Source organism: Ceratotherium simum, chromosome 11 (assembly GCF_057802395.1).
Source record: "Ceratotherium simum simum isolate JZ-2026a chromosome 11, ASM5780239v1, whole genome shotgun sequence".
NCBI classification, from domain to species: domain Eukaryota; kingdom Metazoa; phylum Chordata; class Mammalia; order Perissodactyla; family Rhinocerotidae; genus Ceratotherium; species Ceratotherium simum.
The window spans coordinates 56,475,991-56,491,425 of record NC_141910.1 but is presented as its reverse complement, the minus strand read 5'-3'; the positions used below and the strand labels follow the sequence as shown (position 1 = coordinate 56,491,425).

General features: G+C 36.0%; 1 protein-coding gene across 4 annotated transcripts in view; it reads right to left on the bottom strand.

Moving 5' to 3' along the window:
• The window catches only part of ATAD2B (ATPase family AAA domain containing 2B), a 150,412-nt gene that overhangs the window by 27,200 nt on the left and 107,777 nt on the right, over positions 1-15,435 (bottom strand). For 3 of the 4 annotated variants that reach the window (XM_004418290.2, XM_014782123.2, XM_087437104.1), the window contains 3 exons: positions 8,053-8,188; positions 5,813-6,009; positions 2,047-2,206 (listed from right to left, as the gene is read on the bottom strand). In XM_004418290.2, the coding sequence (XP_004418347.1) occupies positions 2,047-2,206; positions 5,813-6,009; positions 8,053-8,188 (493 nt within the window). The remainder of the gene's footprint in view (positions 1-2,046; positions 2,207-5,812; positions 6,010-8,052; positions 8,189-15,435) is intronic. The other variant, XM_004418291.2, reaches the window with a different exon arrangement.

The following is a 15,435-nucleotide window of genomic DNA, read 5'->3' as shown; positions in this document are numbered from 1 at the left end:
ATACATAAACAATTTTACAGAACACTAACCTCAGAAAAGACCACTCCGTGACCTTGATGACTCAAAATAAAAACAACCACTCTGTAATCATCTCTGAACACAGACAAAAGCATGAACACTGTCCTAACCACAAAAATAACCAAATATAATCCTATCCTGGATAATGAATGACTGCTGCTTCTTTACCCATCACAGCTTTAGCTTTGCTCCATTTTTCTTTCCTTGCAGGTTCTTAAAATACCTAATCACAAAATTATTCCCATTTCCTAAGAGCATCCAATCCACTGCAAAGCCCTACTTCCTTAAATTCTCCCCAAAATCACTTAACACAAGCTCAAATCCTATATGGCTCCCCATGATATTGAAGAGGTTCAGAACAGGCCTCCCAGGATGTGCGACTGTGGCAGGTGGAATATTTGGAGCTAAAGGCAATCAAGACCCTGTGGGCTCGAGAAATTTTTACTTCTTCTTTAAAAAATTTAAATTGGGGACCTTGTCCATAATACAAGTTACTACCAGAAATAAATTTTTATGACTTCTCTGTATGGCAGGGCAAACCTCTAATTACTGAATATCTGCTCTTCTTATCGTCTTGTGAATTACCCTTCTCCCCTCTGAAGCCTCAGGCCCTCTCCCCTTCCTTAGCTCAAGATGGCATATATACCTCATTTTACCTTTTTGTCCCTGATCCTCTCATTCATGTGGGGGTCTCTGACTCTCTCATGTATATGGGTCCCTGTACATATGCAATTAAATTTGATTTTTTCCCATTAATCTGTCTCATGTCAATTTTATTCTTAGACCAGCCAGAAGAGCCTAGCAGGGTAGAGGAAAATTTCTTCCTCCCCCACAAGATATATTCTCCCTTGTTACAATGAATCCATAAATGCATCTTGTTTAACTACAGATATGTTTCTGGCAGTCTTTCCTGAAGGGTGTACTAAAAAAGTTGGGACTATAGACTTGAGTACAGGGTAGAATTAGGAGTAAAAAAAATAAAATTACATAAAAATACCTACAATGTATAGAAAGATAATGTCTACCTAAAGGAGTTATTTTTTTTGGTGAGGAAGGTTAGCTTTGAGCTAACACCTGTTGCCAATTCTCCTCTTTTTGCTGAGGAAGATTGGCCCTGAGCTAACATCTGTGCCCATCTTCCTCTATTTTATATGTGGGACACTTGCCACAGCATGGCTTGATAAGCAGTGCGCTGGTCCACTCCTGGGATCTGAATCATGAACCCCAAGCTGCCAAAGCAGAGCATGCAAACTTAACCAACACACCACTGAGCCGGCCCCTAAAGGGGTCTTTTGATAAGTAAATTTATCCTATAATGAGTTCCCACAAAGTTGAAATTCCCAGTGTTTAGCAGCACTAGTGATGTTGACTAAACAAATAACTTTTTTACTTTTTGTATGTGAGGAAGATCAGCCCTGAGCTAACATCCGTGCTAATCCTCCTCTTTTTGCTGAGGAAGACCAGCTCTGAGCTAACATCTATTGCCAATCCTCCTCCTTTTTTTTTCCCCCCAAAGCCCCAGTAGATAGTTGTATGTCATAGTTGCACATCCTTCTAGTTGCCGTATGTGGGACGCGGCCTCAGCATGGCCAGAGAAGCGGTGCTTCGGTGCATGCCCGGGATCCGAACCCGGGCTGTCAGTAGCGGGGCGCGCGCACTTAACCGCTAAGCCACGGGGCCGGCCCAACAAAATAACTGTTATATTAAATTCTCAGTTACTCAGTTTTCCATCACACCTGAACAAAATAACAATTTAAGTATAAAAAGTGAAAGGTAAATGAAGAAATTAAACCCTGAACATGATAACTAGGATACTAAAATCCTCTAATTTAAGTAGATTATCTAATTTAATAAGTTAATTTAATAATTATATTTAAGTATATTAGTTCCTCATCAAGAAGTTTCTAAATACAATAATATGCCATTAAAATTAATTCATCTATCTGAAACATGGGCATGCTTTAGTATTTAAACATTAAACTATCCTCTCAGTGGTCACCAAAGTGAACCTGCCCAGTGCGTCCTTACCTCCTGGGTCCTTATCTGGATTGTACTCTAAAGCATTGCTACAGATGAGGTCAATATCTTTCAGAAAATCCTTAGCAGTCAGGTAATTATGCTTATCAATTTTAGTTATTACTGTTGATAAATCCATTGGTTCCTTGATTACTTCAAGATAATCTGAAACCTAAAACAAACAGGATATTTTAACGAAAATTACTTCTGCTATTTCATATGATCTACTCATAAAAACACAAAATGAAACCACAGTTATTTAAAAATTAAATATCTAAGAAATAATTACAGATAAGGATAAAATTTTAGAGCAATTTATGCTACTAAAGTTACTATGTCATACTTTCCATGAAAAGCTTCAGTTTCAAGTCATATCTAAGTCAACTCCGAAATGTTTCTCATCTTGAAATATGAAACCAATTGTGTCAGTTTTTTTTTTAATCCTTTAGACATACCTGAGAAAAGAATGTATGGGTAAAAGCACCCAATTAGCATCAATAAATGTTACCTCAAGAAGATTTTTTTTAAAGGAATTTTTTTTTTTATAAAAACAGATTTTTCTTATTACTAGAGAAGTTCTCTGGTAAATCCCTTAAAAATCTTTAAACAAAAAAATTTTCTTTCTTTTTCAGTTTTATAGAGTGAATTGTTTCATGGAAAGTGTTTTCTGCTCCTTTGGAGTCATTACAAACTTTTTTTTTTTTTTTTGGGTGAGGAAGATTGGCCCTGATCTAATACCTGTTGCCAATCTTCCTCTTTTTGCTTGAGGAAGATGGTCCCTGAGCTAACATCTATGCCAGTCTTCCTCTGTTTTGCACATGGGATGCCGCCACAGCATGGCTTAATAAGCAGTGTACAGGTCCGCACCCAGGATCTGAATCCACGAACCTTAGGCCGCCAAAGCAGAGCATGCAAACCCAACCACTACACCACCAGGCCAGCCCCAACAAACATTTTGAGTCAATTATATAACAAAAATTAGTACCGCTTTTGTGACTAGTCAAAGATTCACTGGACTCGTCCCTAAATAAATCTACAAGCAAAATACATTTTGCTCTATGTGCTGATTTTCTGAGAGATAACCCAAAATAGGAGATATTACGTCATGATTTGCCAAATAAATTGTATGTTTTATATTGCTTGACCGATAAGAAAGCTCTACCAACCTATATATCTATTGCTTTCCCCACCACAAATCTCAAATCAAATAATTAGGTCTGATATAAAAGCACGTGCTTAGAAACGTCTCATCAGTCCAGGACCAAATTCTGGGGATAAGGTAATTTCTGCTCTGTGAAACTAAAGGGTCGTTTCCTCCATCACTAATGGCATTGACACTTTGATATATATTTTTTTCAGAACATTCTTTTTTTAATTTTTCTTTTAATTTATCTTTTTGTGTGTGTGTGTAAGGCAGACTAGCCCTGAGCTAACATCCAATGCCAATCCTCTTCTTTTTGCTGAGGAAGATTGGCCCTGAGCTAAGATCTGTGCCCACCTTCCTCTACTTTTATATGGGATGCCACCACAGCATGGCTTGATAAGCGGTGCGTCAGTGCACATCCGGGATCCAAACCTGAGAACCCTGGGCCGCCAAAGCAGAGTGCCCACAGCTCACACTTAACTGCTGCACCACCGGGCTGGCCCCTTGATATTTTTTAAATTACATACATAAATGCACATATATATATTTTATATACTTTTTTAAATTTTAGGTAGGTATGTGCATATTTTAATTTACTTTTCAACCTCTAGGAGCTGAAAAGTCAGTCTACTCCTTATAGGGGAGGTAGTGGAGCTATACTGGACAAGCAATAGTTCAGAAGATATTAGTTGGATTCTTGGCTCTGGCACTTGGCACGCCTTGTATACGTGCAGAAAAGGTTTTATAAACTGTAAAGCACTACAAAAATTTACATTACTAAAGACTATAAAATTTTAGCACCTATGTTTAATTTTAAATTCCACATTTATTTTCTAAACTTTTGTTTTCTCTGCAGTCTGCTTTGCAATTTGATCAAGTTTTTAGTCATTTCAAATTCATTATTTGTATATAAATTTCTGTGTTTTAGGTTATCTAAATGTTATCTTGTTGTCCCTTCTCTATCCTTCCCAGAGACTCCTATGTTTTTAGCTTTAAGAGCAAATAAAGAACCAGTAGCAGAATGAACCTGAGAAGAAAGAACAAAAGAGGAAACAAGAGAAAACATAACCCTTAAATAAAAGTTTTATCTGATCAACGTTTTCTATGCCCTTCCACTGCCTTACCCTCATTTATAAAACTTTTACTCTTATCACAGATGGCATTTGAAATCTGACAATCTCTTCTGGTTAGAAAGAAAGAGAGTTTTCCCTGGCAAAGGCAAAACTGGTTTACTCCCAGCATGGGAGGTTGACTTGCGGGGAGGCCCTTATCAATCAACTGTCAGAGTCTCATAGCCAATTTGAAATAAACATTCAAAACAATCTTTAAAGTAGGCTGATAGTTCTAAGATTATCTGAAAATACCATGAGGAAAAAAAACGCTCCACAAATATAAAATGATAAATTAATTGCAAAAGCAAATTAGGCAAGTCCTGTCATTCCAGTGGAAAAGGGTATAAGGTAGCCGTGATGTAACGTAAAGAATGTGGGCTTTGAATTTTAAAAAACTTTTGAGTCTTGGCTATGTCACTTGCCAATGAGCCTCAGTTTCCTCAGCTACAACATAAGAAAAATAATAACGACCTTGTGAGGTTGTTAAAAAGGATCAAACGGAGAAAACTATGTATTGTGGATAAAAATAAAAGTATAGATAGTCCGTTTCTTCCAAAAAGGGGCGAAACAGATATTTTCAGACTTGCCCAGGGAAAAAACCGTAATGCTAGCTCATTCTTCCTAGTCATAGATGAGGTAATGGTTCCAAAGGAATCTGCTCAGGTCCTAAAGTACAGATTTCATAATGAGGACGCAACATTAAACTTCGAATTATTTCATAATTCAAATTTTAAAAAAAGATAAAAAAAATTAAAACTAAAAACACTAAAGCTGTTCAAACATGGAGTCTGAACTATAAGGCAGCAGCCAGAAAGACTGCACTGTGTTCATCCACACACTATATTACTCCAGGATAAAAAAAGCAACAACAACAAAATTTAATCTACAGTATTACAGTAGATTCCAAATGGAAAATTTCTTTTCTCATCATCACAAACCATGCTCCCACAAGGACACAAAACAATACACATAAAAAGTGAGAAATTTTCCACTGGGAGCAGAGAAAATTCTTGAAGAAAAAAATAATTTTAGCTGCATAGGATGTGCTTAACTTCAAACAGCATCTTAGTCATAGGCATTCCCAAAATATGAGAGACAAATTTCAGGTTTCTTAGTCACCTCTTTCAACAAGGTACACATAATTTGAAAAATGCCAATATTAATTGGTATTGATTGGTTAATACCAATATACTTTTTGAGAGCAGGATTTATCCTGGAATAAAAATAGTCTAGTATGGACATTTCACTAACAGAACTTTTAATTCTCTTCTTAAACTGAAGAGTAAGAGATCACAAAGATCAATACTACTTAAGAGGACATATACAAATTGGTCACTAATTTCATCCAAAAGTCATCAGATGTTTGCTGATGACATTGGTAGTAATCACATGGATTAAAATTTTACAGGCTAGGGGTAATATTCATCCATGCCTTTGCTTTTTTTCCTTCCAAAAAAAGATGTCAATATTTTTTTCTTTTAGCCAGTTCAACTTCACTGTTTGCACACTACTGAAACAAGACCTCTTCAATATCCACCGGTTTGCTGAAGATGTGAAAGCGTTTATCTGTGGCCAGCCTCTTGGTTACATCCCTGAGAAACAATCGCAACTCTCTTAAAGTGTTTTCCTCCTGGTCCTCCATCCGGATTTTTTCTGATTCTGATAATTGACGAGGTGGAGAAGGTAGTGCAAGAGGAAGCACTTCCATAGCACAAAGACCTAAAGAAAATAGAAGAAAATGTTAAGATTCCAACATGGCAGGGCCAGGACCTCAATTACTTTTCCGGCATTCTCTCAAAATGTTCTTTTAAGAAAAGGAGAACTCCAAATAGATGTGAACCACACAAATCCAGCAAGTAAAAATTTGAATGGAAACCAAAAGTACGTTAGAGAATAGCTTTACTTTACAAAATAACTCACAATAGGACTCCTTTAATGGGCAAATGATATGATTTTAAATAATCTGAGTTTGAAATATTATTTATATACAACTGACGAGAAATATTTCAAATCAACATAAATATCTTCAGGTGAAGTAGTGTATACTGATTTGCTTAAGTCAACCTTGTTTAAAAACTGCTTCTCAAAACAGAGTTACCTTATATAAGAAAGGGAAATGGGCAAGTAACAATTCTTTGATCCTTCCCATTTCCAAAAAACTCTGATTTTAGACAAGTCTCCTATCTTCGTATTCTTAGTACAACACAGTAGGGATAATGAATGGTATTTGCAGGGAGCAAAAAAAAAAAAAAAAAAAAAGGTTTTTTGGGGAACTAAAAGCTCCTAAAGTTTTTAGGAACTAAAAAAAGAATCCCAAAGACATGGAAAAAGATGGAAAACCCTGTCAAAAGTGTTATATGTAAAATCTATGGTATTCACTATCTACCCTAAAACAAACAAAAAATCTTCTTAAAGGGTAAAGTATTAAGTTTCCTAATCATAACGTTCTCTAATTCCTTAAAAGATTTTCCCGGTATCACACTGAAGCTCAGGATTAAAATTCTAAGGATTATTGCTGATTTCTAAACAGCCCCTAAGATGAAAAATGAAAGCAACTCAAAAAGAAAAAGAATTATGTTAATCTTTAACACAGAAAATTCAGATCTATGGGACTAAAATATATCTAGGAGCATGCAAGATATCTTATTAAAATGAATCACTTTAATAATGAAATATTTTAAATACTGTTATTTAGATTAACAGCAGGCAACAATCAATAATCAAGTGTAACTTCCATATTAAATCTCCCAAGGTTTCTGGGAGAAAAAACCCACAACTGTAGCCATTTGATCGGTGTTCATTTTTTAAAAACTGAGAAAATGTGGAAAGAAGTCACTAAAGGACAACAAAATTACTAAAGTGTTGGATAATACAACCACCAAAAAACAAAGAAGCAGAATGAACATGGGAAAGCAAGGACTTGGCAGGGACCGGAAATGTATTTAACATCTGACAGGAACAGCTAAAAAAAACATAAAAGATACAACGGGGAGAAAGAGGCTTAAAATTTTTTAACAAACAGGATTGCTATTTTCTAGAAAAGGCTGAAAGACTAAGCAAGGGGATCTTATCTTCTGTGAATCTTTAAGATTAGGAAAAGAAACTCTTTTGAGTGACTTAGAAATGCAGTCCTTACTTAAGTCAGGGGACTGAAATCTGACAAATTCTGAGGCTCCTCTTAATGCTATACGCCTAAATCCAAGAAAACTCTACTGCTTAAAACAAAGCCATGATAGATTTCCAAGTGCCTAGCATAAGATATCTAACATAACAGGTGCTCAATAAATATCTGAAAAATTAATCAATAAATAAAATAAACCAGAAAAGGCAAATGTTGTCATCAGCTTTTGGCCCATCAAACCTACCCGGCCCACAAAGTAATCACCAAAACACCTGACAGTTCAAGGCTTCAGTACTTAAAGTGACTAAAACAGAGCAGAAAGAAGACTTTTTTTCTTTGACTTTTTGAGCCTCAGAATGTGAAATGTACCAGAGCATCTGAATTGAAGTGATAAGAATACTTCATTAACAGTCACCTATTAGTAAAGCTTTAACAATGAGGCTGTACTTCCCAATCTCCTCAAGTCAGGCGAACACAATGGCCACTTCCACATCTGTCCATCTAAAGATAAACAGAATCTGAAAAACTGTCTTCATTTCCACAAAGAAATGGTTAAAAATAAAAATAAAGACTCCAAAAAAGGGCATTTCTTAACTACCCACCCCCACCCCAAATTTTCCTAAATGTTTTAGGAACTTTACCAGTGTGTTTCCTTCGTGGTGGAGCCATTGATGCCTGATTAAGAATCAATTCTTGGAAAAATTTTCTTCTGTCTTCTTCAATAGGTCTTTGAATATACAAGACCTCTTCGTACTGTATTCTAAAGATACATTTAACCTACACACATACACATACACACACAAAGACATTAAATATAGAGAGAATTAAAAGCTTACATTTATACCAAATTACAATTTCTTCAACTTCTAGTACAATTTTCAATGTTCATTGAACATTCATACAGGATAAGGGTTAACCCAGTCCTAGGCTATGTTGTTGAGAGGTTCAACTTCATGGACTAAACAAGAATGGAAGGATGATCCAGTTGCCCAAGCCATTAATAAACTACACTATGTCTAGGAGAGTCAGCAGATAATAACAGAAAGGAAAGCTGACTGCAATAGTCAGATGGCAACAGTCTCAAAGGGCTTTTGCATAAGAGCTGAAAAGTAATCATCTGGAATCTACAAAAGAGAGCTGGAAAGATGCTAACAACATTACCTTCTTGTAGCTGTTTCTGTGTACTTCCTAGCCACTGACTTCCCTTCCTGGGCTATTTCCATACTAAGTCTATTTCACTGTATCCTCTGGAATCCTGGTTTCACTGCAGATAAACTATACCTTCAGTCTCTTCACAGAATGCTCCACAACAACACTATCTTCCATGTAAAACTCCCAAGTAAAATTAAGCCAATCATCCTAGTATCCCTCAGTTCCTTCCAGCTGGTGATTACCTACCTCTCCTTTGTTCATCTGCTCTATGCAGACTTTGACCCCAGATGTCCCCCTTGCAAGATATGCTGTTTAAATCCTTTTTACATCATCCACATTTGCCTACACACTTTAATTTATATGTTTTTCTAGAAGTTCTGTTTTTCACTTCTAGACACCAAACTCCCTGAGAACAGAGACCATTTCTTATTCATTTGTTCTCCTATACCTACCACCGTGCCTGGTACATGGTAATGCGTAATAAGCATGTACTGAATGAGTAAAGCTTGTGATTTTGTTCCCCAGCCCACATCAAACTGGAAACTGCAAATAAAAAAGGGAAAAGGTCACTAATATGGAAAGAAGTACCAACCATGACAGTGTGGAAATACCTGGATTAAAATTCAAGACATCCGATCTGTAGCCCAAATTTAGCCACACATTTGTGGGAAACTTTGGGTAATCCATTCAGTTTGTAACGTCTAACCATTTACTGAAATGAAGACTATGAATTGAAGACTACGAATTTCATAAATATCACTTCAACCAATCTTTATAACAATGAGGTACGTAGGACTCCCTCATTTTACAGGTGAGGAAACCTGGTCTTGGAAAGGTTTAAGTAATTGGTTTAAGGTCACAAAGTGAATAAACAGAGAAGACTAGATTATGTAATCTCTAAAGGTCTTTTCCAGCTCCAAATTCTAAGAGAAGAAACAATCAATGAAAAGTAGACATCAGAATTCAAAATTTGGATGGGGAATTATTTACCTCCCCTCAAAGCCAAATCCTTTAAGAATTTATAAAATTTCACCTTGTGTCCTTATTTTTTTAGTAGACTACCTTCATGTAAAAGTCCCTCCAACCCTTTGATCTATGCTTCACTAGCCCTTCTTCGAAAGTTCTGGCAAGTAAATTTACCACTGAATACCCACTATGTGCCAAATACCATGCCAGACACTGCAGTTATAAACTTGAAGAAAATATGCTTACTTCCTGCCTTCAAAGATCTTAGGAGTCTCATAAGAAAGCTTTAAGATACCACGCCAGAAGTGTCATAACAGAGGTATAGAGAAACATACAGGAGACGCTGCAAGGGGTAGGGGTGAAGAGGCATTAGATAAGATATAGCAGAAATAGCTAACATTAACTGGGTCTTGAAAAATAAACAGAACACAATACCCTAGAAGTACCAGGATTTTATTCAAGGGTAGCAAAAACATTTAATTTCAGTTTTAAATATTCTTCCTTCTGATCATTTTTCAACATTGTGTTGAACTTTGTGAATACAAAAGCATACCAAGAGTAAATCCACAATAATCCCCTGACATTCCTGCCAAGTTATTACCAACAGCTTGGAATCTATCATTTTATAAATAGGCTAAATTATTTTTCTTTAAATTTACTCCTAACATTATCTTCTGACACTCCCAGTCTCAAACTTCATGCTGCAACAAGACAAGCCTCGTATAATTTCCTGAACAAATTGTGCTCTCTTTCACATTGGTTCACAGGGGTCTTTATACATTTTATTCATTTTTTCCTAAGCCATCTTTTAACTCTCCACTCAAGCCAATGCTTTCTGGGTGATGCTTTCTCTGACTTTCCCAGATACACTTAGGCACACCTTCTAATATCTCTCATTAAACTTTTTTAAGTTCAATGATTTTCAGTAATTCAGTTGTGCAACCATCACAAATCAGTTTTAGAACATTTCCACTACCTCCAAAAAGTTCCCTCATGTCCATCTGCAGTCAATCCCCACTCACACTCCAAGCCCAACAACCACTGCTGTCTCTAGAGATTTGCCTCTTCTAGAAATTGCATATCACACAATAGTCTTTTATGTCTAGCTTCTCTCACTTAGCATAATACATTGAGGTTCATCCACATTGGAGAATATCAATAGTTCGTTCCATATATTGCTAACTAGTATTTCACTGTATGTACATACACCATTTTGTTTCACCAATCACCAATTAATGAATACTTAGGTTGTTTCCATATTATGAATAATAATAGTAGGAACATTCGCATACAAGTCTTTGTGTGAACATGTTTGTACTTCTCTTGTGTAGTTACCTAGGAGTGGAAATGCTGAGTCATATCATAAGTTTATGTCTAATGTTTTAAGAACTGCCAACTTTTTCAAAGTGGCTACACCATTTTACAATTCCACCAGTATACGAAGACTCCAGTTTCTCCATATCCTTGTCAATACTTGGTATCGTCTGTCTTTTTGATTACAGCTATTCTAGTGGTGTGCACTGGTATCTCATTCCTGAATGATTAATGATACTGATAATCTTTTCTCGTGCTTATTAGCCCGAGAGTATATATATTCTTTGGTGAAATGTCTGTTCAAATCTTTAGCCCATTTTTAAATTGTAGTCTTCTTTTTAATTATGGTAAAATAACCATAAAACTTTCCATTTTAACCATTTTAATTATACAGCCTGGGGCATTAAGTATATTCAACATTGTTGTGTAACCATCACTACCATCTATCTCCAGAACTTCTTCATCCTTCTGAACTGAAACTCAGTACCCTTAAGCACAAATTCCCCACACTCTCCCTTTCCCCAGGCCCTGGCAACCACCATTCTACTTTCTACCTCCATAAATCTGACTAATCTAGGGACCTCATATAAGAGGAATCATATACTATTTGTCCTTTTGTGATTGGCTTATTTCACTTTGCATAAGGTCTTCAAGGTTTATCCATGTTGTAGCATGTGTCAAAATTTCCTTCCTTTTTAAAGCTAAATAATATTACACTGTACATATATGCCACATTTTGTTTATCCATTCATCTGTTGAGGGACACTTGTGTTGTTTCTACCTTTTAGCTATTGTGAATAATGCTGCTATGAACATGAGCATACAAATATCTGTTTGAATCCCTGTTTTCACTTCTTTTGGGTATATACTCAGAAGTAGAATTGCTGGATTGTATGGTAATTCTGTTTAATTTTTTAAGGAATCACCATACCATTTATTTTCAACAGAGGCTGCACAATTTTTCATTCCCACCAGTAACACACAAGGGTTCCAAATTCTTCACATCCTGACCAACACCTGTTATTTTCTGTTTTTATGATAACAGCCACCCTAATGTGTACGAACTTGTACCTCATTGTGGTTTTGATTTCCATTTCCCTAATGATTAGTGATGTTCAGCATCTTTTCGTGTGCTTATTGGCCCTTTGAGTATCTTCTTTGGAGAAAAGTCTATTCAAGTACCTTGCCCATTTTTGAATCGGGTTATTTGTTTTGTTGTTATTGTTGAGTTGTAGGATATCAATCCCTTATCAGATAAATGCTTTGCAAATTTTTTCTCCCATTCTGTGGACTGCCTTTTCACTCTGTTGATAGTGCCCTTTGATGCATAAAAGTTTTTAATTTTGATGAAGTCCAATTTATCTATTTTTTCTTTTGTTGTCTGTACTTTTGGTGTCATATCCAAGAAATCATTGCCAAATCCAATGTTATGGAGCTTTCCCCCTATATTTTCTTCTAAGAGTTTTATAGTTTTAGGTCTTATGTTTAGTTCTTTGATCGATTTTGAGTTAATTTTTGCATGTGGCGTAAGATAAGGATCCAACTTCATTTTTTTTTGTATGTAGATATCCAGTTTTCCCAGCACCATTTGTTGAAAAGACTATCCTTTCCCCAATGAATGGTCTTCACACTCTTGTTGAAAATCATTTGATGTAGTCTTATTATTATGATGAAAGAGTTCTTAATACATTCTAGATATATAAGTCTTATCAGTTACGTAATTTGATATATTTGAAATATTTTTTCCCAGTCTGTAGCTTGTTTCTTCATTTTCTTAATGGTGTCTTTTAAAGAGTAAAAGTTTTTAATTTTGATAAAGTTCACTTTATCAATTTTTTCCTTTATGGATCATATTTGTTTGTTTGGTTTTTTCTGCGGAAGATTCGCCCTGAGCTTACATCTGATGTCAATCTTCCTCTTTTTTGCCTGAGGAAAATCTGCCCTGAGCTAACATCTGTGCCAACCTTCCTCTACTTTGTATGTGGGTCGCAGCCACAGCAGGCCACCAACGAGCGGTAGGTCCACACCTGGGAACTGAACCCGGGGCCGCCAAAGCAGAGCGCACCAAACTTAACCACTAGGCCACGGGGCTGGCCCTGGATCATGCTTCTATCTATTATACTATTACAGCACTTCTGATAGCGTATTATTTTTTCCAGGTCTCTCTTCCCTCTCAACTTTAAATTCTTGGAGAAGAGTGGCTATCTTTTTGTTTTTCACCTGTTTTATTCATTCATTCATTCATTCAACAAAGCTTTACTGTACTAGAAATATGTATGTGTATATATGTACCTATGTATGAGTATTGTGTGTATGTATACATATAAAAACTGTGTTAGGCAGTTAGACATTGTGAATTGAAGAGTGAAGAAAACAGATACTGATCTGCTGTAAACAAATTCAGATGTACACTGCATGGCAGAGAATAGGTACTTAATACATTTTTGATGAATGAACAACGGTCTTAACTTGATGAATATAAAACTCCATTTCCCTGACCACTCATCAGCCTAAGCATCACAATATCCAGAAAGTGTCTCTCCACAGTCTTAGAGAGTACAGGGCATTATAAGTGCATGATCTTTGGAATCAGACAAACCTGGGTTCAAATCCTTACTCTGCCATACCGGCCATGAGACCCTAGCCAAGATACTTTACGCCTGCTGGCCTCAAGTTCTTTATGTGTCTAACAGGAAAACAATAACTACTTTTCTTATTGGACAGCTAAAAAACTTATGTTAGATAATATTATAATTAGCTCATACAGTACCTGGCACATAATTGCATAAATGGTGGCAATTTTTTTATTAGCAAAATCTTTTTGTTTTACCTCATTTATCAAAATGTTAGAGTTGTTAGCCCCCAGTTTTGAAGGTAGAGTTCATGCAACCTCTGTAATAGGGAAAATTAATGGTTTAAGAATTGAAGATCTCAAAGAGAAAAGGTGTGGAAAACAAGGTCAGAAATGAACCTAAGAGCTTTCATGAATAAAATTTGCTTTCCTCAAAGCAAAATAGGTAAACAATCCATTAAATAAAAATAAACATTAATGTTTTACATGGCTTAAAACTTACTTAATTTATTACTTAACTATTACTTAAAAAGTAATAATTAATGTTCATTTACTATCCCTTTTTTAATTAAAAAACACTTGCAAGGATCTCTTTCCTCTTAAATTTTAAGAATGATATAATTGTTTTTATGACCAAAAAATTAACAGTAGGATATTTCTCTTGTATATATGATCATTCATCTGAGTTTTCAACGCCCCTACTTGATTTTTCTACTTAAGTTATTGACTTTTACCTCCCAGGTCCCACCATAAACTGAGAAACACAAAATGACATGAATTACTGAGATCACAAAATGCTATATATGCAATCTCTACTTTCGTCAGTGTGGCTGAGGAGGTATTTCTCTAAAATTCATTTCCAATATAATACATTATATCATCTTGAGCCTGCCCATAATAACTTAATACCAAAGTGCATACTATGAATCTCTTCAGAAATTTAAGTGCAATTCTTTCTGACCAAAGTTTGCTTTCCTTCCTGTAAATATTTCTACTTCCATCTGCTCCCTTATTTAAAAGCTTCTTTTCCATGCTCAACCCTCAATTCTTTATCTAATGCTCCTGAAGAGAAATAACTTGCAATTCTCATATATCTCAACTAAAATTCTCCAACTATTCTCAGAAAGGGTCTACAGGGTTCACAGAAGTAAATTCACTTACACTAGATGCAAAAAAATGAATTAGGCTGGGCAGGAGTTACTTAAAGCCTATGTGGTGATTCAATGGTTAATTCCTTTTTTCATGCAACAAACATTTACTAAGCAATTCCAAAGTGTCAGGATGTAAGAAGTGAAGGCCAGTTTAAGACAGTCCCCTCCTCTCAAAGAGCTTATGGTCTAAGTCAGAAGTTCTCAAACGTTTTGGTCTTGAGACCGTAATTAAATCCTTAAAGATTACTGAGGAACCTAGGGGCCGGTCTCATGGCTGAGTGGTTACAGTTCCACGTGCTCTGCTTTGGCAGCCCAGGGTTCATGGGTTCAAGATCCCATACGTGGACCTACTCCACTCATCAGCCATGCTGTGGAGGCACCTCACATACAAAATAGAGCAAGACTGGCAGAGATGTTGCCTCAGGGCTAATCTTCCTCAAGCAAAAAAAAAAAAAAACAGAAAGATTGCCAACATATGTTAGCTCAGGGCAAATCACTCTCAACAATAACAAAAAAGATTACTGAGGAACCCAAAAAAGCTTTTGTTTATGTGGGTTATATGTCAATATTTATGTACTAAAAATTAAAACTGGTGCCAGACCCACAGCCTCATGGTTAAGTTTGGCACATTCCACTGCAGCAGCCTGGGTTCGGTTCCCGGGTGCGAACCTACACCCCTCGTCTGCAGCCATGCTGTGGCAGCGACCCACATACAAAATAGAAGAAGATTGGCACAGATGTTAGCTAAGGGTGATTCTTCCTTAAGCAAAAAGAGGAAGATCGGCAACAGATGTTAGCTCAGGGTGAATCTTTCTCAACAAAAAAAAAAGAAAAAATTAAAACTAAGAATATTCCAAATTATATATTCA